We start from the raw sequence: 22,480 nt of genomic DNA, 5'->3' as shown, positions 1-22,480 counted from the left end.
CCCAGCATGTAGCACGCACGGTACGTCTCGTGGGAGAACTCCTACTCCCAAACTCCACTAGATCAAAGAGACTCTAATAACACCAAATCAGTGTGCTAGATAGTTTGTTTACAAAGAACCAAATACTCCAAGCTAGAAGATACAACAAAGCCCTTAGATAAGATAGACTTAAGTCTTATCTTGTATTGTTGACTCCTTCTTCTTGCTTATTGAACTGACTGATCTGATTCTTGTTGCCGTAAACTGTATGTTTCCTTATGCTCGCTTAACCTAATCACAGCACTAATCATATGTTATATATTGTGTGTGATGAGGTACGTGAGCTGGAGTGGACCTGCGAGTTGCCTTGGTCCATTACGAGTAGTGCTGTGGCTGGCCCATATGGATGTGGTGAAGTCCAAAACCTCACATCAATTATGAAAATTATTATTTATAATTTAGACTAATTAATTAATTAAAGGATATTATGGTATTAACGGAATTTTTATGGGGACAAATCTAAGTTTTATGTGTCTATTTTTTTCAATTTTTTGGAAACTAATTCTATGGTGGAAACACCTATACCTCCCTTTCAAAAAACGCGTTAGTACCTCTTCTTTTTGTTCTATAAAGTTGACCGTCTCTTTGGTAAGTTCATCCTTGATTATTCCATATATACATATACCTCTTTTCATTTGATTTATTCGAACCCCTATCCATTTGTCAGTACTCAGTATCACTAAAATGATAAGAGGTTGACACAAATTTCGTCTTACTCTCTTACATACGAAGAATTTTGGTTAAAACACGAATGTCACCAGGTGTCAATTATCAGCGACCGCATCCATATATACACGAGTTGCCCTTATCAACTAATAAATTACCTTTGATCTCTGGTAATCAAATCCATCTCTGTCATTTTAAACGATTGTTTCTGTGTATATTTCGCTTGATCAACGTGGTCTGATAAGATTTTATACATGTTATATAACGATTATGAGATCATAAAGAGTATTAAACATATTATTTATTAATTTAAACAACAACCAGTACAACAACACCCCTGTGACTGTATATATAATTAAGAGAACAAAATAAAAACAAATGTGAAGTTTAGAGTTGTAGAAATCACATACACACATACATTCATACATAAACACACAGAAAATACTACAGAATCTATATTACATATATTATCTTGTCTATCCAAACAAGAAGATATGTATGTTGACATCAAGTGGTGGTTGTATAATTATAATCTTGATTAGCATTGGAAACCAGGGGGAACCTTTTTGCTACAAACATTGAGAAGCAGACTGAGTGAGATAGGGATGTTCAGGTTGATCCCAAGGATGTTAGCCTTAAGCGCGGTGCAAAGACAAGCCGCGGCTTCAAGATCAGCAAGTCCTTTGATGAGGGTGCAACATGGCTTCACAGGTGGCTTCCCAAGGGTGATGTTGAGTAGACCGCTGAGCACGTTGGCGCAGACTCCTAGTTTAAGAGCGTCTCTAGGGCATTTGGCTGTGACAGGGCTAGGGGTTGGAGTTGGGGTTGGTTTGGGTTTAGGGTTAGGTTTTGGCTTATGGGAGGGGTCAGGTTTTGGCTTGGGAGAAGGGCAACCGCAGTTACCGTAGGCAGAGATTGTTGTGCAGAAAAGGATGTTCAGAATCAAGAAAATGGCTAAAAAGCTTTTCGTTCTTGAAGCCATTGTTAAATTCCTCTTTTGGTTAGAGACAAAAGAGTCTATGTTGTGTGTGAATTGGAATGAGGAGAAAATGAAGAATTCGAGTGGCTTTTATAGCAGTTTGAAGCATCGGCCAAGATGTTTTATGACCTCTTTCATATAGTATATGATTTTATCAAAAAAAATTGGTTTTATACTTCTTATTGGATTACATAAAAATGATAAATGAATATCCTTCTTAGTTAAGCATAACGCATGGACTCTCGGATCTGGATTAGACAAGATCTCCTCTAAACAGTTAAACTAACAACATTTGCATGATCGTGTATATATATATATATATATATTTTTGAAAAAGCATGATCGTATATAGTACGTGATCGATTGATATAATGACATATAGTGGCAAATTGACAAATGAAAAACCTGGAATATTGTGTGTGTGTGTGTTTTTTTTGAAAATTTGCATGATCGTATATATTACGTGATCGATTGATATAATGACATTTAGTGGCAAATTGACAAATGAAAAACCTGGAATATTGTGTGTGTGAAAAAAAAAATATATTGTGTGTGTGTCTATGTGTTTTTTTCTGTAAATTTATGTATAAGTAAAGTTTTTCACCTTAGTTTCAACTGTTTCATAGAACATTTTTTGCTACAAATTGTTTTAATTAATTTTATCAGGTCAGAAGTTCAGTAACAGTAATGTTAAACACAGTGTCGGTCCGGTCTCAGATGGCGCCTAAACCGCATCAAAAAATGATGCCATGATAATACAATCTTTTCATTGTATTTTAAAATATTATTAGATTTGTATTTTTGCCAAAAATACAAATATAAATAAAAAGTTCTTCCTAAACCATTAGTCAACTTGGAACAATCAAATGTTTTAGACATTTGGTGTTCAATTAATACTATCGACAACCCATTTATCTTTCATGAAATATAGTTGAACGGAAATATTTTTGGGAAAATTGCCAAAAAAGAACAAAAAAACAACATAGTTGTCCCTATGGTATAAATCTAACCTAAAGTTGTCTCTATAGTATAATGTTTTCCATAATGCCAAAAGTAACTTTTGATTAATTCCATTAAACATGATTAATTGTATTTAAAAAAAAATAAAGAAAATCGGTTGGTTTAACTTTAAACCGGGAATAAATGAAAAAAGGATCTAAAAGTCGAAATTTCCCCAACTCCCCCTAACCCTAGATCGATCTCTCCGCCTCTTTCTTTCACGGCGAACAAGAAGGCGATTGTATCTTCTACGTGGTCTTTTCTCCGGTGAAATCAACGGAGAGTGTAATCACCGGTGGAACCCCTTTCTCTTCTCCTACCGGTGGAACCCCTTTGTCTTCTCCTACATACCGAAGGTAAACACCAAAATTCTCCATCCAATTTCAGTTATAAAGTTTGTTCCTTTCTCCTTCTTGTTCTAATACTTCTCTGGATCTCTTACAAACACAAAGGTGATTTCGGAGCTTCTCTTGGTGGTTGGTGAAATCGAGTTATTCTTCAATCTCTCTGCCTCTCTCTTTCTCCGACATTACTTTATACGGTTCTTTGTTGCATTTATCTTCGTGTTTGAGTTCTTCATTCGGGTTACTTTTTTTTTATGTTTGTTTGTTAGGATTTTTAGTGTTGTTAACTGATTATATGAACTGATTTCGAATATGAATTGTGTTACTTTGATTAACTGATTTATTTTGTGAATTGATTTCGTTTATCATGGGCTGGTTAATTGATTTCGTCTCTGTACAGAATGATAGTCTTTGTGTTTTTGATTTTATAATTTGTTTGATTTTTCTCTAGTGATTGTCTCTGTTTCACTGTGAAGTTAGGTTCTTTGCCTTCAAAAAATATCTTATGCCTTAATTTGAATATGTTTGATTTTTGTGAATTAATTTCGTTTGACATGGGTTTTTAAATTGATTTTGTTAATGAACATGATGATAGTCTTTGTGTTTCTGACTTGCGAATTTGGTTATTTGTTTTTTGTTTGTCTTTGTTTCACTGTAAAGTTTGTTTCTTTGACTTGAATCAATATGTTATGTAAAACTGAAAGAGACGTGCTTACCTGATTATGTGAAACTGATTTCGTTTCTGAATTGTCTTAGTTTGCTTAACTAATTATATGAACTGATTATGTTTCTGACTTATGGTTTTGGTTCATTTCATACTTCGTTTCACTAAAATCATTTTTTTGTCTTTTGTAGATATGGAGTTAGAGCTACCTAAGCGACTGTATGCAGAGGGTTTGGAACCTCATGTCAAGAAGATCAACAATTGCTGCCGCATGGAACTTATCAGGGATCTGAAGAAAGCTATGTCTGCATAGTACAATGATGTGAAGAAAGATCTGGTTTTTAAACACATCATGGCTATTGCGGAAAACAAGCTCAAGTTTTCAGGGAAATTGGTGGATAGTTTCTTGTGTAAGCAGCTGATTACCTCGAAGATGCATGAGAAGTGGTTTGTCTTTGCGAGGACGCCTCTCCGGTTTTCCCTTCAGGAGTACCATGCTGTGACAGGCCTCAAAGTTTCTCGGGAAAGCAGCAGTGACGTTGTAACATGGAAAAATGACGGGGGGTTTTGGAGTAACCTACTAAGGACAGGTGATAAGATCACGTTGAAGTCGATCAGAAAGGTGCATCTAAAAGAAGTTCACAAGTGGACTCGGATTGATAGGATGAGGTTGATATACCTGTGTGTGATAATGAGTGTGGTGATGGGGAGAGATGAGAAGGTGAACATCCCTGATATGTACATCAAATTGGTGATGGACCTTGACAATCTCCGGAAGTTCCATTGGGGTCTTCACTCCTATGACTTCCTGCTGAGTTCCGTTGAGAAGGCTAGGAAGAAGTTGGGTAAGAAGCCAAGTTACATTTTCGAGGGTTTCTCATATGCTCTCCAGATTTGGATTATGGAAGCAACTCCTGATTTTGGAGAAATATGTGGGAGTCAAGTCTCTAGCAGCTTCGTCGGTCCAAGGTGTGGCAATTGGAAAGGAGTTGCAAAAGTGTCTTATGAAGACATCATTGAGCTTGAGGACTCCTTAACTAAAAAGGTAACTATCTCACATTGTTTTCTTATATATGGTTGTTGTATATAATTTGTATGGCTTTTAATGTTTTAACTTTCTTACAGGGTGTCTTGTTCTCGGTTATTTCAGTGTCTGGTAATGGTGATATGTTCCTGCATGTTGACTATACGAGGAAGGGTGAGATGGAAGATGAACGATTGGACCTTCTTCTAGATAGGATCAAAGAGAAGTTTGATTGGAGCAACACAGAACGGCCAGTTTTAGAGCCTGAAGAGACTGAAATGGAGGAAGCCGACAGCCAGGATGGAGGGTCAGAAGCTGATAAGGCTGTAGATGATACTGATGTTTTAGCAGACGAGGAGACCTCTTCAGTTACGGTTGCAAGAAAAGGCAAGAGAAAGATTCTTGATGAAGGAGCAGAGACAAGAAAGAAAAAGTTGCTGTGTAAACGATCTGCAGAAAAAAAACTGACTTTTGGTCCTGAAACTAAGAGCTTCATTGAGGGCCTCATCCAGACATCCGTCACTTCCTTGGGGGATATGCTCAGTTCCAAAATGGCGAATATGGAGAGGATGTTTACAGAGAGGATGGGGAAGATGGAGATTGAGGTTTCGCAGCTCAGGGACGCCATCAGTTTGACTGGTGAAGGAAGCTATCCTAGCAAGAAAGCATCTGAAGAAGCTCCACATTATTGTTGTCGTTGTTGCATGATGGTAACATTATTGGAGTTGTCGTTGTTGCATGATGGTAACATTATCGGAGCTCGCCACAGAGTTTTATGGGATCTTTTGGAAGCAGCTAATGATCCGGAATTGATTGAGAGGATCGAAATTGATTGAGAGGATGTCAAAGTATCAATCCCCAGAGTGTCTCTCTTCGACTCTAGAGGAGATTCTGTGAGAGAGCTTGGTTTCTAGTTCTAATGTAATGAACAAGACTGCTTAATCTAATGTACAACTTCTAGTGTTTTATTCTCATTTTTAGAAACACACTTTTGAACAAAACCAACAAAATTCTGAAGTTGTCGATCTTTTGCAATGATCACAGGTGGACATGTTGATGTATTGATCAACTCAGTAGGTAGATAACTCAACTCCAAATCGGGTAAGCTATCTTCTTCCATATCAAAATCCTCCAAACCCATTCTTTTAAAAACCTCTAAGGTAGAACTTGATTCCAATAGCAGTAGCCTAGCCCCTTTCTCATCAGCCGAAAAAACCAATCCCGTGGTTGGACCAAACTCCCAAACACCACATGTTGTATAGATATGCATCATAGAACAAGAGTTTGTGAAAATCACAAGACAAACTATAGAGAAATCATGGGGAAATCATAGATTGGTGAAGAAGAACATTCAAAATCGTTTTTTTTTTATATTTTTCACGAAGCAAATCAATGAAAACACGTTTAGGAAGTTATAATATTTTTAGAATATTTTAAAACTGCAACTTCCATAATTTTTGAAAAAACAGTTTTTTTATCCGTAGAAGGCACCTTCTATACTGTGTAGAACATAACAAAATTCCAGAATGTAATTTCTACACTCTGTAGACGTTCGTGTATGGTTTAGATTTTGCATTCCTGATAACTTAGAATACTCCATAAAAGTAGAAACATCTTTCTAAGTAAAAGTAGCGATCATTACAAATAGTAGAATTCGTATTCCCCATATTTAGAATTATAGTAAAAAGTAGGTTGTACGTTCTAAAAAAAGTAGATGGATATGTTCATTCTAGAATTCATTTTCTACTCACCCGTTTTGTGTAGAAGAAGAATTCTACTTTTAGTATAACGTAATTTGAAAAAATTATTTATTATGTTTTTCAACCCAAAAAAAATATGTGTTTGTGAAATGGGTGTTTTATTAATTGTTTATATTTTTAATAATTTTTTTGATTCTTAAAACTATTTATTTCATTATTTTTAACATATGGAAAGGGTAAAAGGGAGAAAAAATGGTAAAAAATAGATTTATACCATAGAGACAACTATGTTGTTTTTTGTTTTCTTTTGGCAAATTTTCCAATTTTTTTTAGCTTCAATTTTGAAAAACCAGCAACTAAAACAAATATTGTTAGATAAATAAGTGTTTTTTTAATGCTGATTTATTATGACATTACATTTATGAGAATGACTACATAGACGATTCGATAACCGATAATACTACATGCCTTATGAAGATCTACGTCCAACTGCATCATCTGAGCCGTCTTACGAAGGAAATGACCAGATTTACTTGCACCATATTGAAGATTCTTTGTAAGCTTTTTCTTTTGTAATCTTCGTTAATAAATCTCTCTCTCCGAAACTTGAAACCTGGACTCTCTGTAATCTGCAACAAATTGCATAGTATGGAGTTCAAACCCTAGATCTGAGTGTAGAAGCATTTAAACCTTAACCATTAGGTTACGGTGAAATAAGTTTTTGGATAACAACAATTCGTTTTATTGAAATTATAACATCTCAAACCTTTTTATAACCTTTTTAACAACATTACTCTATATTAAAATTCCATGAATAAATATATAAACTTCAACTTGGAGAATAATAAACACGGACAACTATGTAAAGTGTTTCAAAAATAAACACGGAGAACTATAAAATCAATTTTAGGAGTACAAGCCAAAAGGTGCCATGGTCGTCGCAAAGGTTCAAAGCAACGAGGAAGTGGAAGGCAAGTGATTCTTTCATAGCCTTTCCAAAAAGTCGTATGTAAACAGAATACATAGTTAAATACTCGCTGTTTCATTTTAAATCTCATTTTAGATTTGGGCACGTAGATTAAAGAAACAATTAATTTTATATATTTCTTATATAAAAATATAATTATTTATATATTTAATCATATTTCAATCAATAAAAAAATTGTTAAATAAAATTAATAAATTTTGCATTGAAAATCGAAAACGATACTTATTTTATAACGAAATTTTTTTTCTACAAGGACACTTAATATGAAACGGAATGAGTAATTGTTTTTATACTGAAATCTCGAAGTTGAGGAAAAAAAGAACAAAATTGAAGCCATGTGTGGATTTTTGGATTGTTATGCTCCCTAGATTATGATGAAACTCATATTCTTGAACTTATCCTTTCTTTGAGTAATAATTTATAAACAATTTTTCTCTATATCATGTATGACAAAGTTTCAATCCAATTGCTCTAAAAACTAGGCATAGCATTGAAAAGGAAACGTTCTGACATTTAGATATACTTGAATACTCTAATACTAGTTTTCAGGTATATTGCGAAGGAAAATATGCTTGAAGTAGAGAAAAAGACGACTATCTCAAGGGGTGATCCCTAGAAAGACAACTTGAAATTGCATGTGTAGTATCAACCAAATCGATAGAAACCGTGAATCAAAGATTGTGTCTCGTCTTGCTAAACATGTTCTTTATCCCACAATCGATTGCTTTGAAATAATCCAGTTATTTCGTTCAAATTCCCATAATGCATAAATTACGTTTTGCGATGATGAGTGGAAGTGTTTTGAGCCATTGCATAAACATTACCTTTGGAAATATCCACACTTTATATAATAAGACTATAGAACGTCAGGGTATACGTATATTTTAAATTTTGACAATCAGTGATATATATTCAACCTCCATACAATAATGTTTCAGAGATATTAACCATTCCAATTGTGATACTCAACCTCCATACATTAATGTTTAATTTTTATTTTTTTTAACATTCCCAATCGTGATACTCAATCTCCATACATTAGTGTTTTTTTTTTTTAGAATTTAACACACTCTTCAGAATATGTGATAGCGTTATTCATGATTCTACTTTTTGCCTTTCACAAAACCGTTGAAAATAAGATAAGATGATGAGAAACACACTCGAGGTCTCCTTCACGTAGACTAATACCAAAATGTCTTCTTTACATTATGCTCGTGTCCATAGGTGGTGATAAAAGATTATCCATTTTACGGATTGTGTTCTCTTTTTCGTCGCAGATTTTGTATTTCTGTCTTTAACTCACTTAAGATTTCTGTACACAAAATTTATGTGAAAGTTACTTTTAAATTAAAATGTTTAAAATATTTATATGAGAGTATGCCTGGGACGGATCGGGTATCTGGATAATTTTATCAGGCGTATCCACAATTTTACTATCCTTATCCGGATCTGGGGTTCTCGGATATCCGGGTGTTGAATATCCTTCTAAAAATTGTAATATCCGGCAGATATCCGAATCCAGATTTGGATTTTTAAAATAAATAAATAAAATAATATTAATATATATAAAATATTAACAATAATTTAAAAATTAAAAAAAATATATAATATTTTTAATTATTTTTATGTATAATATTACAAAATTTACATATACTATTATAAAAATGAAAATATTATTAAATAAAATTAGTTTTTATATATACATTTACTATTTTTCAAATAGTTATTAATAGAACTTACGGATCCGGATATCCGGAATAAAAAATCAAGATATCCAGATCTGGCGGATCTAACATTTTACTATCCGGATCCGGATTCAGCCTCTCTGGATATCTAGATTTTCGGACCGGATCCGAATCGGATTTCGGATCAGATCCGAATCGGATTTCGGATCAGATCCAGATCTCGGATAAAAGTCCCATTAATATTTATTTATTGATAAATATTAGTACGTCTTGCCATTAATATCTCGTAAAGTCATAGTTGGAGTTTTTTGTTCACATAAGTGCATCAGTTACATACATTAGATGTAAATTAGACGCTAAGGAAATACACATTTTATAATAGTATTCCACTTTGGTTAAAAGAAATTCAACATGTCAACTCGAGTGAATAAGTTCATTGTGTGTGTGTCTACTATGTTAGGCTTTAGCCCATCTCTATGGCCCAATAGCTCAATGTTACCGAAACCCATGGTCATTTGTTTGTTTGTATACCTCCGTGCAGTCCTGGGTTTGGGACTTGCGTTTAGCATCTAGACTTTTTTTGGTTTTAAGGCGTACTATTATAAACTATAAAATATTATTAGACGATTTACGGTTAGTAATTTTATTTATGTTATGAAATTTACATTTGACTGCATTACTTTAAGTTGTCCTATAAAATTTACGTATGACGGTATTTGTCGTTTTATGTTGAAAATCTTATTTAATGTTTTTCTTATAACTTTCATAACTTATCCTATGCATCTAGTTTTCTTATTATGTCCTCTACATTTTAATTAATGTTTCTTGTTTATTTAGTCTCATTTAATATGTTCTTTCTTATACTGAGATAACCATGTAAAGAAGAACTCTACCAGTAATTACATATCTATACATTTATTTTATGAGTAGATTTGCATGAATAATTTATTTTTATGAGTAGACTTGCATGTATTTTAACATTTCTTTGACAAAAAATGTTTTTAATAGCTTATTTATTTGTATTATTTAGGTTTTTCATTATTAATTAAGTTATTATGGTTATCTTGTACTTTTGATTAGTTAAAAAGAGATGGGTGAGAAATTATAACTGCATAAGAGTATCTTCAACATCTTTTTATCTATTTACTTTTTCAGAGGTTTTGCTTTCCAACTAAATTATATTTTTCAAACGCTGTTAGTTTTTTTCAACTTAAATCATTATAGTTATTTATATTTAACAATCGTATAATTAAATTTTAAATAATATGTTAGTACTTATTATCCTTATATTTTTATATAAATATTACATCTACAAATATTTTATAATGGGATTATTTGAAAACTAGCCATGTTTTAAGTACAAATTAGGTAAATGTCATTGAATTTTTTATAATGTAATTTCTGACAGTTATGTTTTTTTTTTATAACACCTGATTATTATTAATGAACTTGTTCCGAACTTACAAAGTCTCTGTGTAAGTAATGAGTTACACAAGAAAGAACATAATTGTAATAATAAAATCTATCATTTCCTGGTAGCGATTGCTTGGCCAACAAGTCAGCCACTTGGTTAGCATCTCGGTGAGTCCATACAAATCTGACTTCCTCAAACTGGTTTTTCCACCAGTTGAAATCACGCATCCAGTTATAGGTATCGAACTGCAGAGTTTCTTTATTTAAAATATCAATTGCCTTCTTGCAATCTCCTTCTATTATCAAAAGCTTCACTCCTCTTGTCCACGCGTGCTGCTTTGCAATTAAAATACCTTGTAGTTCACTCTCAAGAGCGTTGTTAACTCTATTCCCAATGGCTTGTCCTGCGCCACAGTATTGACCTCGATGATCTCTAAAAATCCAACCAGCTTTACTTTCAATTAGATTATTGACGAAAGAGCCATCAGTATTGCATTTTATCCATCCTTCCCTGGGTCTCTTCCATATTTTCCTGCGAGAATGATTCACATTGCTCTGTTGTCCAGGAGTCAATTCTTGAGTATGGACATTGTTATCTCGCCATTCTTTTGCATCTTTTTTTGCTTGCTGCAGCAGAACTCTCCACGGTACGTGTTTTGTCTGAAATATAAGGAGATTTCTACTCTTCCATAGTCTCCACAGAATCCAAATGGGTAAATCTTGTAGGTGAGTCAAAGTTGTAGATGTACTACATCTGATACATTCTTCGATCTTCTCCTCAAACGAAGCCGTGGAGCTATTGATTATTAAATTTGACACTCATGAGGCTCTCCACATGGCTTTCGCATAGGTGCAATCAAAGAAAATGTGTTGTTCTGTTTCTTCTCCCTGACAGCATCTTTTGCATTGTGCATCATTGATTATATGTCGCCTTTTGAGATTATAGCTTGTAGCTAAACTTTGTGAAGTCATTTTCCATAGAAAGTGTTGTAGCTTGGACGGGATCCTTGTCTTCCATATCTTCTGTTTGAGTAGTGTATTTCCAGGTATTGGCTGAATTATCGGATTAGTTGGTAAGTGTGTACTAAGCCAATATCCAGACTTCACCGAGTATAATCCATCTCCATTGTATTGCCATCCCAACAAGTCTAAATTTGCTCTGGAACTGACCTTGAGATTTAGAATCTTTTGAACATCTTCATCAACGATGACCATACGAAGCTTGTTTTCATCCCATCGACTTCTATCTGGTGTCAAAAGTTGATCCACTGTGGAGAATCCAAAACCATTTCCATTAGATCTCGGGGGTCGTGGTGGATGACATGGTATCCAAGGGTCAATCCAAGTGCTGACCGTTGATCCATTACCAATAATAACCCGCAACCCTTGCTTGACTAAATCTCTTCCATGTAAAAGTGATTTCCAAGCATACGATGCCTTCTTTTTGAGTACCGCAGTAAGTATGTTTCCGTCTGGAAAATACCGAGCCTTCAACACTCTAGCCATTAAACACTCAGGATGCTGCATGATCCTCCAAACTTGCTTTCCCAGTAAAGCTTGATTGAAATTTGCTAAATCGCGAAAGCCCAGCCCCCCTTCTTTCTTTGGTAGACAAATCCAATCCCAGGAGAACCAGTGAATGCCCTTCTTATCTTCTGAACTCCACCAGAAGCGAGCTAATATTCCATTAATTTCCTCACAAATTTCTTTAGTCAATCTAAAGACATTCATGGAATAGATAGGCATAGCTAGAGCGATTGCTTTAAGTAAAACTTCTTTTCCTCCATGTGATAGATATCTCTGTGCCATCCTTGTGTTACTTTCTTGACTATGTCTATAATGTATGCAAACATTTCACTCTTTTTTCTACCAAATTGCTCAGGTAGTCCAAGATACTTGACCATTCCACCATCATTGTGTATCCCTAGGATGTTTCTCATTTGCGTCTTGACACCTTGTGAAACCTTACTCCCAAAAGTAATAGATGACTTCGTAAGGTTAATAGCTTGACCAGATACTTGTTCATATAACTCCAATATCTTTTTAAGTTGCGTCCCTGATCTTGCATTAGCCAAAGAGAAGAACAAAGAATCATCTGCAAAGAGCAGGTGGTTGATGGCTGGCGCTTGATTTGATATTTTTACACCTAGGAGTCTCCGACTGAACTGAGCCTGATTCATTAGGTGTGATAAAACTTCAGCACACAAAATAAACAGATACGGTGATAGAGGATCTCCTTGTCGTATGCCTCTTTGCGGTGTGATAAAACCCTCTGGTGATCCATTGATGAGCACAGAAAAAGTAACTGAACTTATACACTTCATAATCCAGGTAATCCACTTATCATGAAATCCCATTCGCCTCATTGTTTCTTCAAGGAAATTCCATTCAAGCCTATCATGAGCTTTAGTAATATCTGTTTTCACAGCCATATATGATTTAGATTGTCTCTTTCTGACCTTTAGACTGTGGAACACCTCATGAGCAAGAATGATATTATCAGTAATCATTCTTCCCGGAATGAAAGCGGCTTGATTCTCTGTAATAAGGCCAGACAGATGCTTCTTCAACCTATTCACCAGGACCTTAGAAATGATTTTATAGGCCACATTACATAATGCAATTGGCCTAAACTCAGTCATACCAGTCGGAGGATATACTTTTGGGATTAAGCAAAGATGTGTGTGATTCAGTCGACTATCAAGATTGCCATTATCAAAAAACTGAATAATCTCGGCAATTACGTCTGGCTTAATCTCCTCCCAATAGTTATGGTAGAAAGTAGCAGAAAAACCATCAGGCCCTGGGGCTCTATGCCCTCCAATATCAAAGATAGCAGCTTGGATCTCTTCCTCTGTCACTCTAGCAATTAGTTCTGTATTTACTTCATCTGTTACTCTTGCCTGGAAACCTTGAAACACTTTAGAAAAGTGTGTTGAAGGATCTGCTGTTGATGAATAAAGTCTCTGGAAATAGTCTTCTGCCACTTTAGCTATGTTTTTGTGGCCTCTCTGTATAACTCCATGATCATCTTGTATAAAGGTGAGATTCATAATGTTTCGCCTGGCTTTAGTAATTGAATGAAAGTAGGATGTGTTGCGGTCACCAGCTCTTAACCACATAACTCTGCTCTTTTGTTTCCAATATAGTTCTTCTTCTACATATGCTTGGTTGAGGTCTTCCATAATGAGGTTTTTCTTCTGTGCAGTTGTAGCTGCCGAGCAGACTGCTCTATCTAGTTTACCCCGAAGCAACTGTATATGTTCCTCTGCATTAACACGGTTTAATCTTTTCCATGTAGAAATCCGAGATCGACATTTAATCAGACGTTGAGCAAGAGGGAGGTTCATCAGTTGTGATTGCCCGGATCCTTTCCAGCCTCTAGATATTGTCTCTTTAAACCCCTCCTTCTGACACAAACGGTTATCAAAGCGAAACAGTCTCCTTGGTTCTTCTATATCATGAGAAACAAAAGTCACCAAAGGCCTATGATCTGATTCTCCTATTTCCAAGAATTCAGTTTCTGATGCAGGAAAATCATTAAGCCATTCACCATTAGCCATTGTTCTGTCAAGACAACATTGCACATGATGATCTCCTCTTTTTCCTACCTAAGAAAATCTGTTTCCCACCGACTTAAGATCCACAAGATCAAGATTGCGTACTAAAGTTCGAAATGTCTGGAAAGATGCAGTCGGTCTGAGACGACCTCCAATCTTCTCATGGTTACCAAGGATTTCATTCCAATCACCAAGAAGTAACCAGGGTTGATTTCTTCTATTTATTCCCAATCGGTCAAGTCTCTCCCATGTGTAATGGCATAGTGAGGAAACAGGATGACCATATACAAACGTGAAATAGAAAGAAGAAACTTCATTGAAACTGACTTTACAATCGATGAGATTAGGTGATTGACTTAAAACAGAAAGCTGAACATTGTGGTTCCAAAAGATAACAAGACCACCGCTACAACCATTAGGAGGAACCGAAACATAATTTTGGAAACCTAATTGTGCGCCAACATCTCGCACTAGATCGTTTCCTTGCTTTGTCTCTGAAAGGCAGATGATGTCGAAGAGATACTTTTTATGTATCTCTTTAAGGCGTCGAAATGTCAAGTCATTGCCTAGACCTAGACAGTTCCAACAGGCTGTCCTCATGGCGGCAGTGGTGGTTCAGGGCCCACCGTGCCTCTCAATATGTTGCCATCAGTCTACGCTTCTGCAGTTCCTTCTTGTACTCTCTCCTCCGTCATAGTCTCTTTCCTTCCACCATGCGCAGCACTTGATTCCTCTTTCTCAATACGTCTGAACTTGGTGTTATTCCCATTTGCTGATTCCAACCATATCTTTCTCTTCAGAGAAGCACGACCATCAGAGCATTCTGCAAACGGAGAAATAGAGAACATCTCTTCTGAGTTGATATCGTCGGAATACATGTTAGGCATAGCTACACCAACCCACAGCCAATCATCATCATGTGGCTCTTCTTCTGAACTCATTACTTCTTCAGTCACTTCATCTTCAGGCCTTTGAGTCTCAGCAGGCTGGTGCTCTTTTTGTACTTCAGGTAAATGATCTTGATCTCCCTCGTTCGCCTCCTCCTCGTTGATTTCTTCAATATGTACTCCAGGGTTGCCCTGATGTTCAGCCTCATTCATATGATCATCTGCTCCATCATCTCCATCGTCTGGCCCTTCCTCAGGTCCTCCATTCTGATTTAAGCAGCGACCCGAATCATGTGTGATAAGACCGCAAACTTCACAGAAACCTCTCAATCGCTCATACTGAAAACGAAGGAGAGTATTTATACCAGGAGTAAACTGGAAGTTTCTCTGAAACTTGAGTGGTTGTGTGATGTCCCAGTTAAGACGAAACCGCACAAACTCCATCCGTCCTCCTGTTTCTTCATTATACTCCATCTGGATATATTGATGACCCATAGCACGAGCAATATGCAGAATCACTTCCCGGTTCATGTACTGGAGCGGAATACCCCTCACTTGGATCCAGAACGGGATAAAATTGAGCAACGCCATGTCCATCAGAGGTGTCCACCGTTGAAGGACAATCATCCTGTCTGCATACGCCCAAGGCCCACATCGAACCACCGTATCCATCGCTTCCTCAGAAGGGAAAACAAATTGGAATCTTCTCCCCTCTATAACACGACCACGAGCAAGTCCTTCCAATCCCCAAACCCGAGGCATGGTGGCAACAAGGTTGCGCAACTTTTGACGACGAGGCATAGAGGGACGTCCAATAAGGATGAAACGGTTCTCTGCCGCTGCTTGTCTCACCACTTCAGAGGGAAGAACAAAGGGAGTGTCCTCACTTCCTAAGTCGATGTCTTGCATGGCACGTCTGAGATTGTCTGTCATCGTGTTTTGCGTATTTTGCTTGAAAAGGTAATGTAGATATTCTGAAAGGAATTCAGCAATAGTACGAAGAAGATAGAAGTTCCATTCTCTTTTATAGGCACTTCAACTAAATCTCTTACTTAATACGTCATCATGTTGAGAAGTTATTCTGAACATGGGGAAACAGGGCATCGTGTGGGTAGAACATGGGTTGTTGTGCCACTCATCGCCATCAGAATCATGCTCAACCAACATGATCGTGGTGAGCCATTGCATGAATTGTAACCATTTTCCAATCGCCTCTAGAATCGCCATAACCGTTCTTGAAGCAGTTTTTTTCATCAATTTTTTCGGTTTTATCTTTTTGTTTTACAGGTAACATGTAAATGTGTTGTAGTGAATAATGTGGCCAGTAAAATATAAGGTAAATGTGTTGGAGTGAATAATGTGGCCAGTGACCAGTAAAATATAAGGTAAATGTGTTGGAGCGAATAATGTGGCCAGTAAAATATAAGGTCAGGAGCATCTGAAAACTATTCCAAATAAAAGAAAGAAAAATCACCCACGTATACCTTTATTGACCACATACATATGCATGAATGTTCTATTCCATATCACTGAACTAGTACATTATTATAACTCCACCTGCAATTCCTAAATACTTAACATATCCGAATCTCAACCCCTATATACTAAACTTTATCCCAATCTTATTCCAACACTTAAATACTAAATCCTAAACTCCAATCAGTAAACCCTAAACCTAAATATAAACCATAAACTAAAATATAAACTCAAAACCAAGATAGAATGGAACAAAGCAAATAATGTAGTACATAGTGGTGAATTTATGGAATGTCTATGATTGCATGGAAGAAGTTAATGTTGACTGTAGCTAACCATACCCCCCTCACCTTCTAAATACTAAACCCAAAACTCTAATCACTAAACCCTTGCCCAAATATAAACCCTAAACCAAATAGAATGGAATAAAATAAATAACATAGTACATATTGGTAAAACTATAAAATGTCTATATATGATCGCAAGGAAGAAGTTAATGTTGACCCCAACCATACCCTCTCACCTTCTAAATACTAAAACCTAAACTTTAAAAACTAAATCCTTATCCAAATATAAGCTCTAAACCAAAATATAAACCCTAAACCCAAATATAATGGAATAAAATAAATAACAAGTACATATTGGTGAAATTATGAAATGTATATGATTGCATGGAAGAAATTAATGTTGACCCCAACCACACCCCTTCACCATCTAAATACTAAGCCCTAAACTCAAATCACTAAATCCTAATCCAAACATAAACCCTAAACTCAAATATCAAAATATAAAAAGTACATGTGTAATATTAAATTATATTATGTAATATTAAACTATACAATATAGAGCATAGTATAATTTTTACAGGTCTAAAAACATGTAACGATAGACATAACTTAAGAAAATTACCAACAATATTTCTAAACAAAATAGAAAACTTTTTATTAACCGTCAAATGAAATGGAACATGATAAAATAATATAGTAACAGAATATATCAAATAAAAAAATATGAAAAATACATATTGTTTTACATTTATATTATAAAAAGTTATCAAAATCTAAAAAAATACTAAAACGGTCGTAGAATTAGGAGAAGAGGGGCAATTGTGGTAGAAACGAATATAATGGTTTCGATTGTATAGATGGAGGTGATCGCCACTGCACAAGTCTTGTCGCTCGCCACACGAGTCTTCGAAACTCTATTATTCACCACAATCCTTCACCATCAACATAGACAATTTCATCAACATCTCACAAACCTGAGGAAGAAACAGATTCATCGCATATAGTATAGTCGATGAATCGTTATTTACATCTTCTCTCCTTTTCTGCCACACCGACACAAACTCACGGCCTACTGTAGTTAGTCCTCACCATCAGAACTGCAAAAACATCTATTAAATTATGATTATCAATTATGTGGCGATAATAACTCACATTAGCTTTAAACTAAAAACCACTTCCATAACATATACTATACTATTAATATAACAATTATTATTTTATGCGGACAGACATATGTACTATTCTATTTATATACAACACAGTCGCCCACCACAATAGGTTTTATATACTATGCAGATAGACATTTATACTACTTTATTTATCTATATATAAAATATTTTTTACTTACAGATTTACACAAACAAAGAAATAGAGGTTCACATAGTTATCTCCATCGAGTATATTTCATGTCTATACACAATTAACTATACTACCTTGCAAATGGAATATAAGTAACATCTTTTTATAAACAGAAAAACTAAATCTTCCGATTACTTTACTTTACAATATCAGATTTCGTATACAACGATGAATGACTGTAAATTCATCGAATTTAAGAGTAGAAAAGCAACTTACATAATAGAGAATGTGGCTTTGTTTTACCGTGGCTTTGTTTTACCGGCGCCGTTACGGTGCCATCTTACTCACACCTTCTATCACCTATTAAGCCTTCAAAAATGGTCTTTTCCTCCACAAAACTTCTCCAAGAATGTAGTCGGTGGCGTCTTAGTAGCTCAAATCTGAAAATGAATCTATTGATTTTTTTCATATTTTACCAATAAAAATTTACTTTGTTTATTAGATATGTAAGAGTAACCAAAGCCACATTTTTCTTACGGTTACCAGTTATTAATTAAAACTAGATATTCTTCCGGGCTGCGCCCGGATTTCGGACAAATATTTTTTATTTAATATATATATATAATAATATATATCGTGGCCATATTATAAAAAACATAAATTCATATCGAATTTGAAATGAGTGCAATAGAAACTTTTTCTATTTTTAACTTGAATTATAATCCAATTCATCATTCATATTTAGGCGTCATTCATAGACATTAGATAAAAACAATTCATAAATTAAGTTCCATGAAAATAAATCGTTAATAACAACTGGTTCAAACTTTCAAGCTTTGTTTTTGCTTTTAGAACTTTTGAGTGGTTTTTACTAATTTATTATTTACGGTATTAGAGAATTTTATGGGGTTTCAAAATCTATATGAAATGCCACTTATGGTGACGTTGATGACTGGTGTGCGTCATTCTCATGCCATGAATATTGGCGACTAAAGTCTTTTTTTCCGCCAGCTATTTGAGCCAAACTTCTAAAATCAGAAGGTACTAAAGCCAAATTAGAGAACTGCATATTTTCTTAGTATCTTTTCACTTATTTTGAAATGCTTTTGAACACAATATCTCATAAATTTTCTTGAAATCTATAACAATACCCATAACAGAGTAAATCATAATAGTCTTTTCATGGATTTGATATAAAAAGATGACAATGTCTCTCTAACTCAGGTTCCAGCAGCCAAACGATAAATTTAAACCCAAGTAATAAAACAAAACTTCCCGCCACTGCTAAGCTAACGTCGAAGTGAATAACACAGACATGAGGCAAAGATAGGCCGCATCAAGATGGTTCCGTTTTTTTTTCTTTCTGTTCTGCAGAAGAAGGGTTTTCCCCTCCATATTTATCAAGCATAGTGATGTTTTCTTGCTTGTTGATGCCATTCACCCGTGTGAAAGCCATCAGAAGAATCTGCACAAATACTTTCTTTAGGCACTAAAAAAATAAAAGACTTCGGGACAATTTGAGGAGTTGGATATGAGCTTACCATTTTATAGTTTTTAACACCTTTCGGTGTTATATTCTCACGAATCGTTCTTTGACTATATAAAAGTGAAGCTCTGCATCTGGAACTATTTTCCCCCTATATCTACACATTCATGCTTCTCAGATTGGAATGATCAAGGGAAACTTACAAAGAAGTTAAACCTAGAATTCCTTTTATTGGAAATGACGCTTCTTGGAAGGAAGAGGTTGCTAGCCATGGATGCAGTGGGTAATAGTAGCTGCTTTTGATTCTTACTAATACTACACTTAATCAAGCAATTTGATATTTCTGCCAATACACAGTATCAAAACAATAACAAACAAAATCTATATGTCATGAAAATACTTAGGTAGATGACATCAAACATTTATCTATTCTAGCAAACATATAAAGAAGACATGAACAGTGATTTTACATGCTCGTTAGATCATTTAAACATAACAATCCGATGATGAGGTTCAAACTATGCTTCCACACCCTTGGCCAGAGAAATGATAACAGGAGTTGTAACCCTCTTCTTCCAGTACTTACTAATCTCATTGAACACCTAGAATGGCTCAGTCGATGGTAGACCATTGAAGACAATATCATCATACAGCTTCCTGCACATTCTTTAAAACTTCCAAAGGACATAAAGAAGTCTTAATTACATTCAAGCAAAACCCATATTTCAATATCTCATCTGCGTATAGAACCCTATCCGTTAATCCAGTTTCCACATACCTGAGATACGTACACCTTCCCATCAACGTCCTAAGCACATCATCTCTCGAGTTGATCACTTCGAACAAATGTTCAGCTCTGCTTTTGAGGATTGCTAAATATTGTAACTTGTAAGAGGCAAGTGGACACAAAAGGGCTGTCAAAAAAAAAAGTCAGACCAAGTTGTCCTGGGAGGCATTATAGTAACAGCACTGTAATAGAGTAAAAGAAATAAAGGACAAGATCCTTAGCGAACGAACCTGGATTATCAATGTTCAGTGAAAGCTAAAGTGACAGAGACTACCAATACTGAGAAAGATGTGGATGCAAGCTCATGCATGATATTTACCTTAACCATGTTACTCAATTGTTGACAATGGTTGTTAAGAAAGAAGATAAATTCAGAAAGAGGATGAGAGGTTGCTGTGAAAAGCCTGTCACACATCTTGCTGAATGAAAAAAAAACACTTACAAAGACAGAAACTGGCGTGAAGGTAATCATCATAATCTATGGAGTGACGTGTTGTGTTGGCACCATACTGTCAATGTCATCAAAAACTGAACTTTAGAATATAAGAAAGTACATGAACTATGGAGGTCATTAGATCGGCAACATAGGGTTCCCATCAACATATTCAGACTTGCTTTCATCTATTGCAGAGAGAATCAAACGAAACAGGACAACCTAATATAATTATTGAATTTACCTGGAGCGGAGATCACAACTTTCGTGCTCAGATACTGGGTGTTCTTCTCAGAGGCAGAACCAGCGATCGGCTTGGCTTTCTTGAGATAAGGAGGTGAATCGTAACTCACAATACTCAACAGTTTATATAATGATCATGAAGCAGTGGATTAATTGAGAAGCCATAAAATATCCTCTTCAGTTTCAGAATTGATTTCGATTGTGCATTTACATTTAGAAAAGGTGAGAGATATCACGGTTTTGTGAGAGAAGATGAATCCATGAAATTTGTTCTTTGACGGAGGCGAATCGACGTGCAGAAATCATGAATGTATTCGATGACATGGCACATTCTTAACTTATGATTGGGTGGAATTTTCATGCCTACGTGGACACTCTAAGAACTCTAGCTCAGTGCCTTTTATATATTGGGATTATTTTTTCTTTACAGATTTTACCGGTTGGAAAAAAAGTATTATGGAAATATTATATGAAAAACAAGCTGTGTATTAATATATTAGGAAAATTGGCTATAGAATAAATTATTGATTTTTGTAGCGTCATACAGCCCAATTTTTCTTTTATTAATATGTTGCATTATTTATAGTTACATTTATTTATGTATGTTATGAATCATGAAGTGGATGGTGCATAACCTAGACCATACAAGTTCAAGACTAGAGTTCATTGGGGGTTTACATCCAGCCACATGGAAGACCCATTCAACCTTAGTCTTTATGAGTTTGACCATGTCATTATGTAGAGTATCTTTGTAATCAATTCTTCCTTTGACTCCACCTTGTATGAACCACTATATATAGTGGTGTAAGTAATAAGAAATAGACAACACATTCTCACAAATCTTCTCTCAAATCTTAACACGTCATCATCACGAGACTCTTTCCACCTGAGCAATCCCCTCCGCCGGCGATCATCTCTTTTCCGGCCCTCAGCCTTGCTCCGCCGGCCAAGTCTGTCCCTCTCACGGTTTTCCGGCCAGCTCCTCCACCTCTCTCTCAACCAGCTCATCCGCGGATCAGCTCTCTCTCACGGTGGTCCATTCAGATCAATTTGATGTTTTCTAAAAGGTAAACTAATCTATCCATAAAATCTAAGAACACCACATATCTGAATCCTGATTATTAGATATGTTTGAATCATAAAACTTATAAAAATCTATAGATCTAAATTATCACAAATATTAATCTTGAATCTAAGATCTACATGAATCTTGATTCTAAAATTATTTGAATCTCTAAAGATCTAAGAATCTCTAAAAACTTATAAAACTTATTAATAATCTAAGATCTATATGAATCTTGTTTCTAAGAATTATTTGAAATTGTAAAAGATATTAGAGAAAATCATAAACCCCTTTTAGCTAGCAAGCCTTAAAATCGGTTCCCCTTTCTCCTATTTTGATCCGGCCTTAAATCCGGATTGACTAAAGGATTGAAACCCATAATCTTTGTTTGGCCGTATTACCGGCTGTATAGCCGGATGAATAAGCTGGCCATCAAAATCTTAATCCCATTCGATGTG

The 22,480-nt window shown here is 35.3% G+C and overlaps 2 protein-coding genes across 2 annotated transcripts; both read right to left on the bottom strand.

The window, feature by feature from the left end:
* Positions 1-989: 989 nt before the first annotated feature.
* On the bottom strand, positions 990-1,761 carry LOC106349053 (lipid transfer protein EARLI 1). The gene has a single exon (XM_013788943.3). It carries the CDS (start codon positions 1,685-1,687, stop codon positions 1,244-1,246), a length of 444 nt encoding a protein of 147 aa, XP_013644397.2. The 5' UTR covers positions 1,688-1,761; the 3' UTR covers positions 990-1,243.
* Positions 1,762-14,700: 12,939 nt separating this feature from the next.
* On the bottom strand, positions 14,701-20,067 carry LOC125593434. Its single transcript, XM_048770056.1, has one exon. The coding sequence runs from the start codon at positions 15,879-15,881 to the stop codon at positions 14,715-14,717; it is 1,167 nt and encodes a 388-aa protein (XP_048626013.1). The 5' UTR covers positions 15,882-20,067; the 3' UTR covers positions 14,701-14,714.
* Between the last annotated feature and the right edge of the window lie 2,413 nt (positions 20,068-22,480).

This window comes from Brassica napus, chromosome C9, assembly GCF_020379485.1.
Source record: "Brassica napus cultivar Da-Ae chromosome C9, Da-Ae, whole genome shotgun sequence".
Classification (NCBI taxonomy): domain Eukaryota; kingdom Viridiplantae; phylum Streptophyta; class Magnoliopsida; order Brassicales; family Brassicaceae; genus Brassica; species Brassica napus.
Note: the sequence above shows the minus strand (reverse complement) of the source record. Positions and strands in the feature narration are given on the sequence as shown.

Excerpts from the sequence above, each read along its gene's own strand:
- LOC125593434 (XM_048770056.1), bottom strand. The coding sequence starts at position 15,881 with ATGACAGACAATCTCAGACGTGCCATGCAAGACATCGACTTAGGAAGT.
- LOC106349053 (XM_013788943.3), bottom strand. The coding sequence starts at position 1,687 with ATGGCTTCAAGAACGAAAAGCTTTTTAGCCATTTTCTTGATTCTGAAC.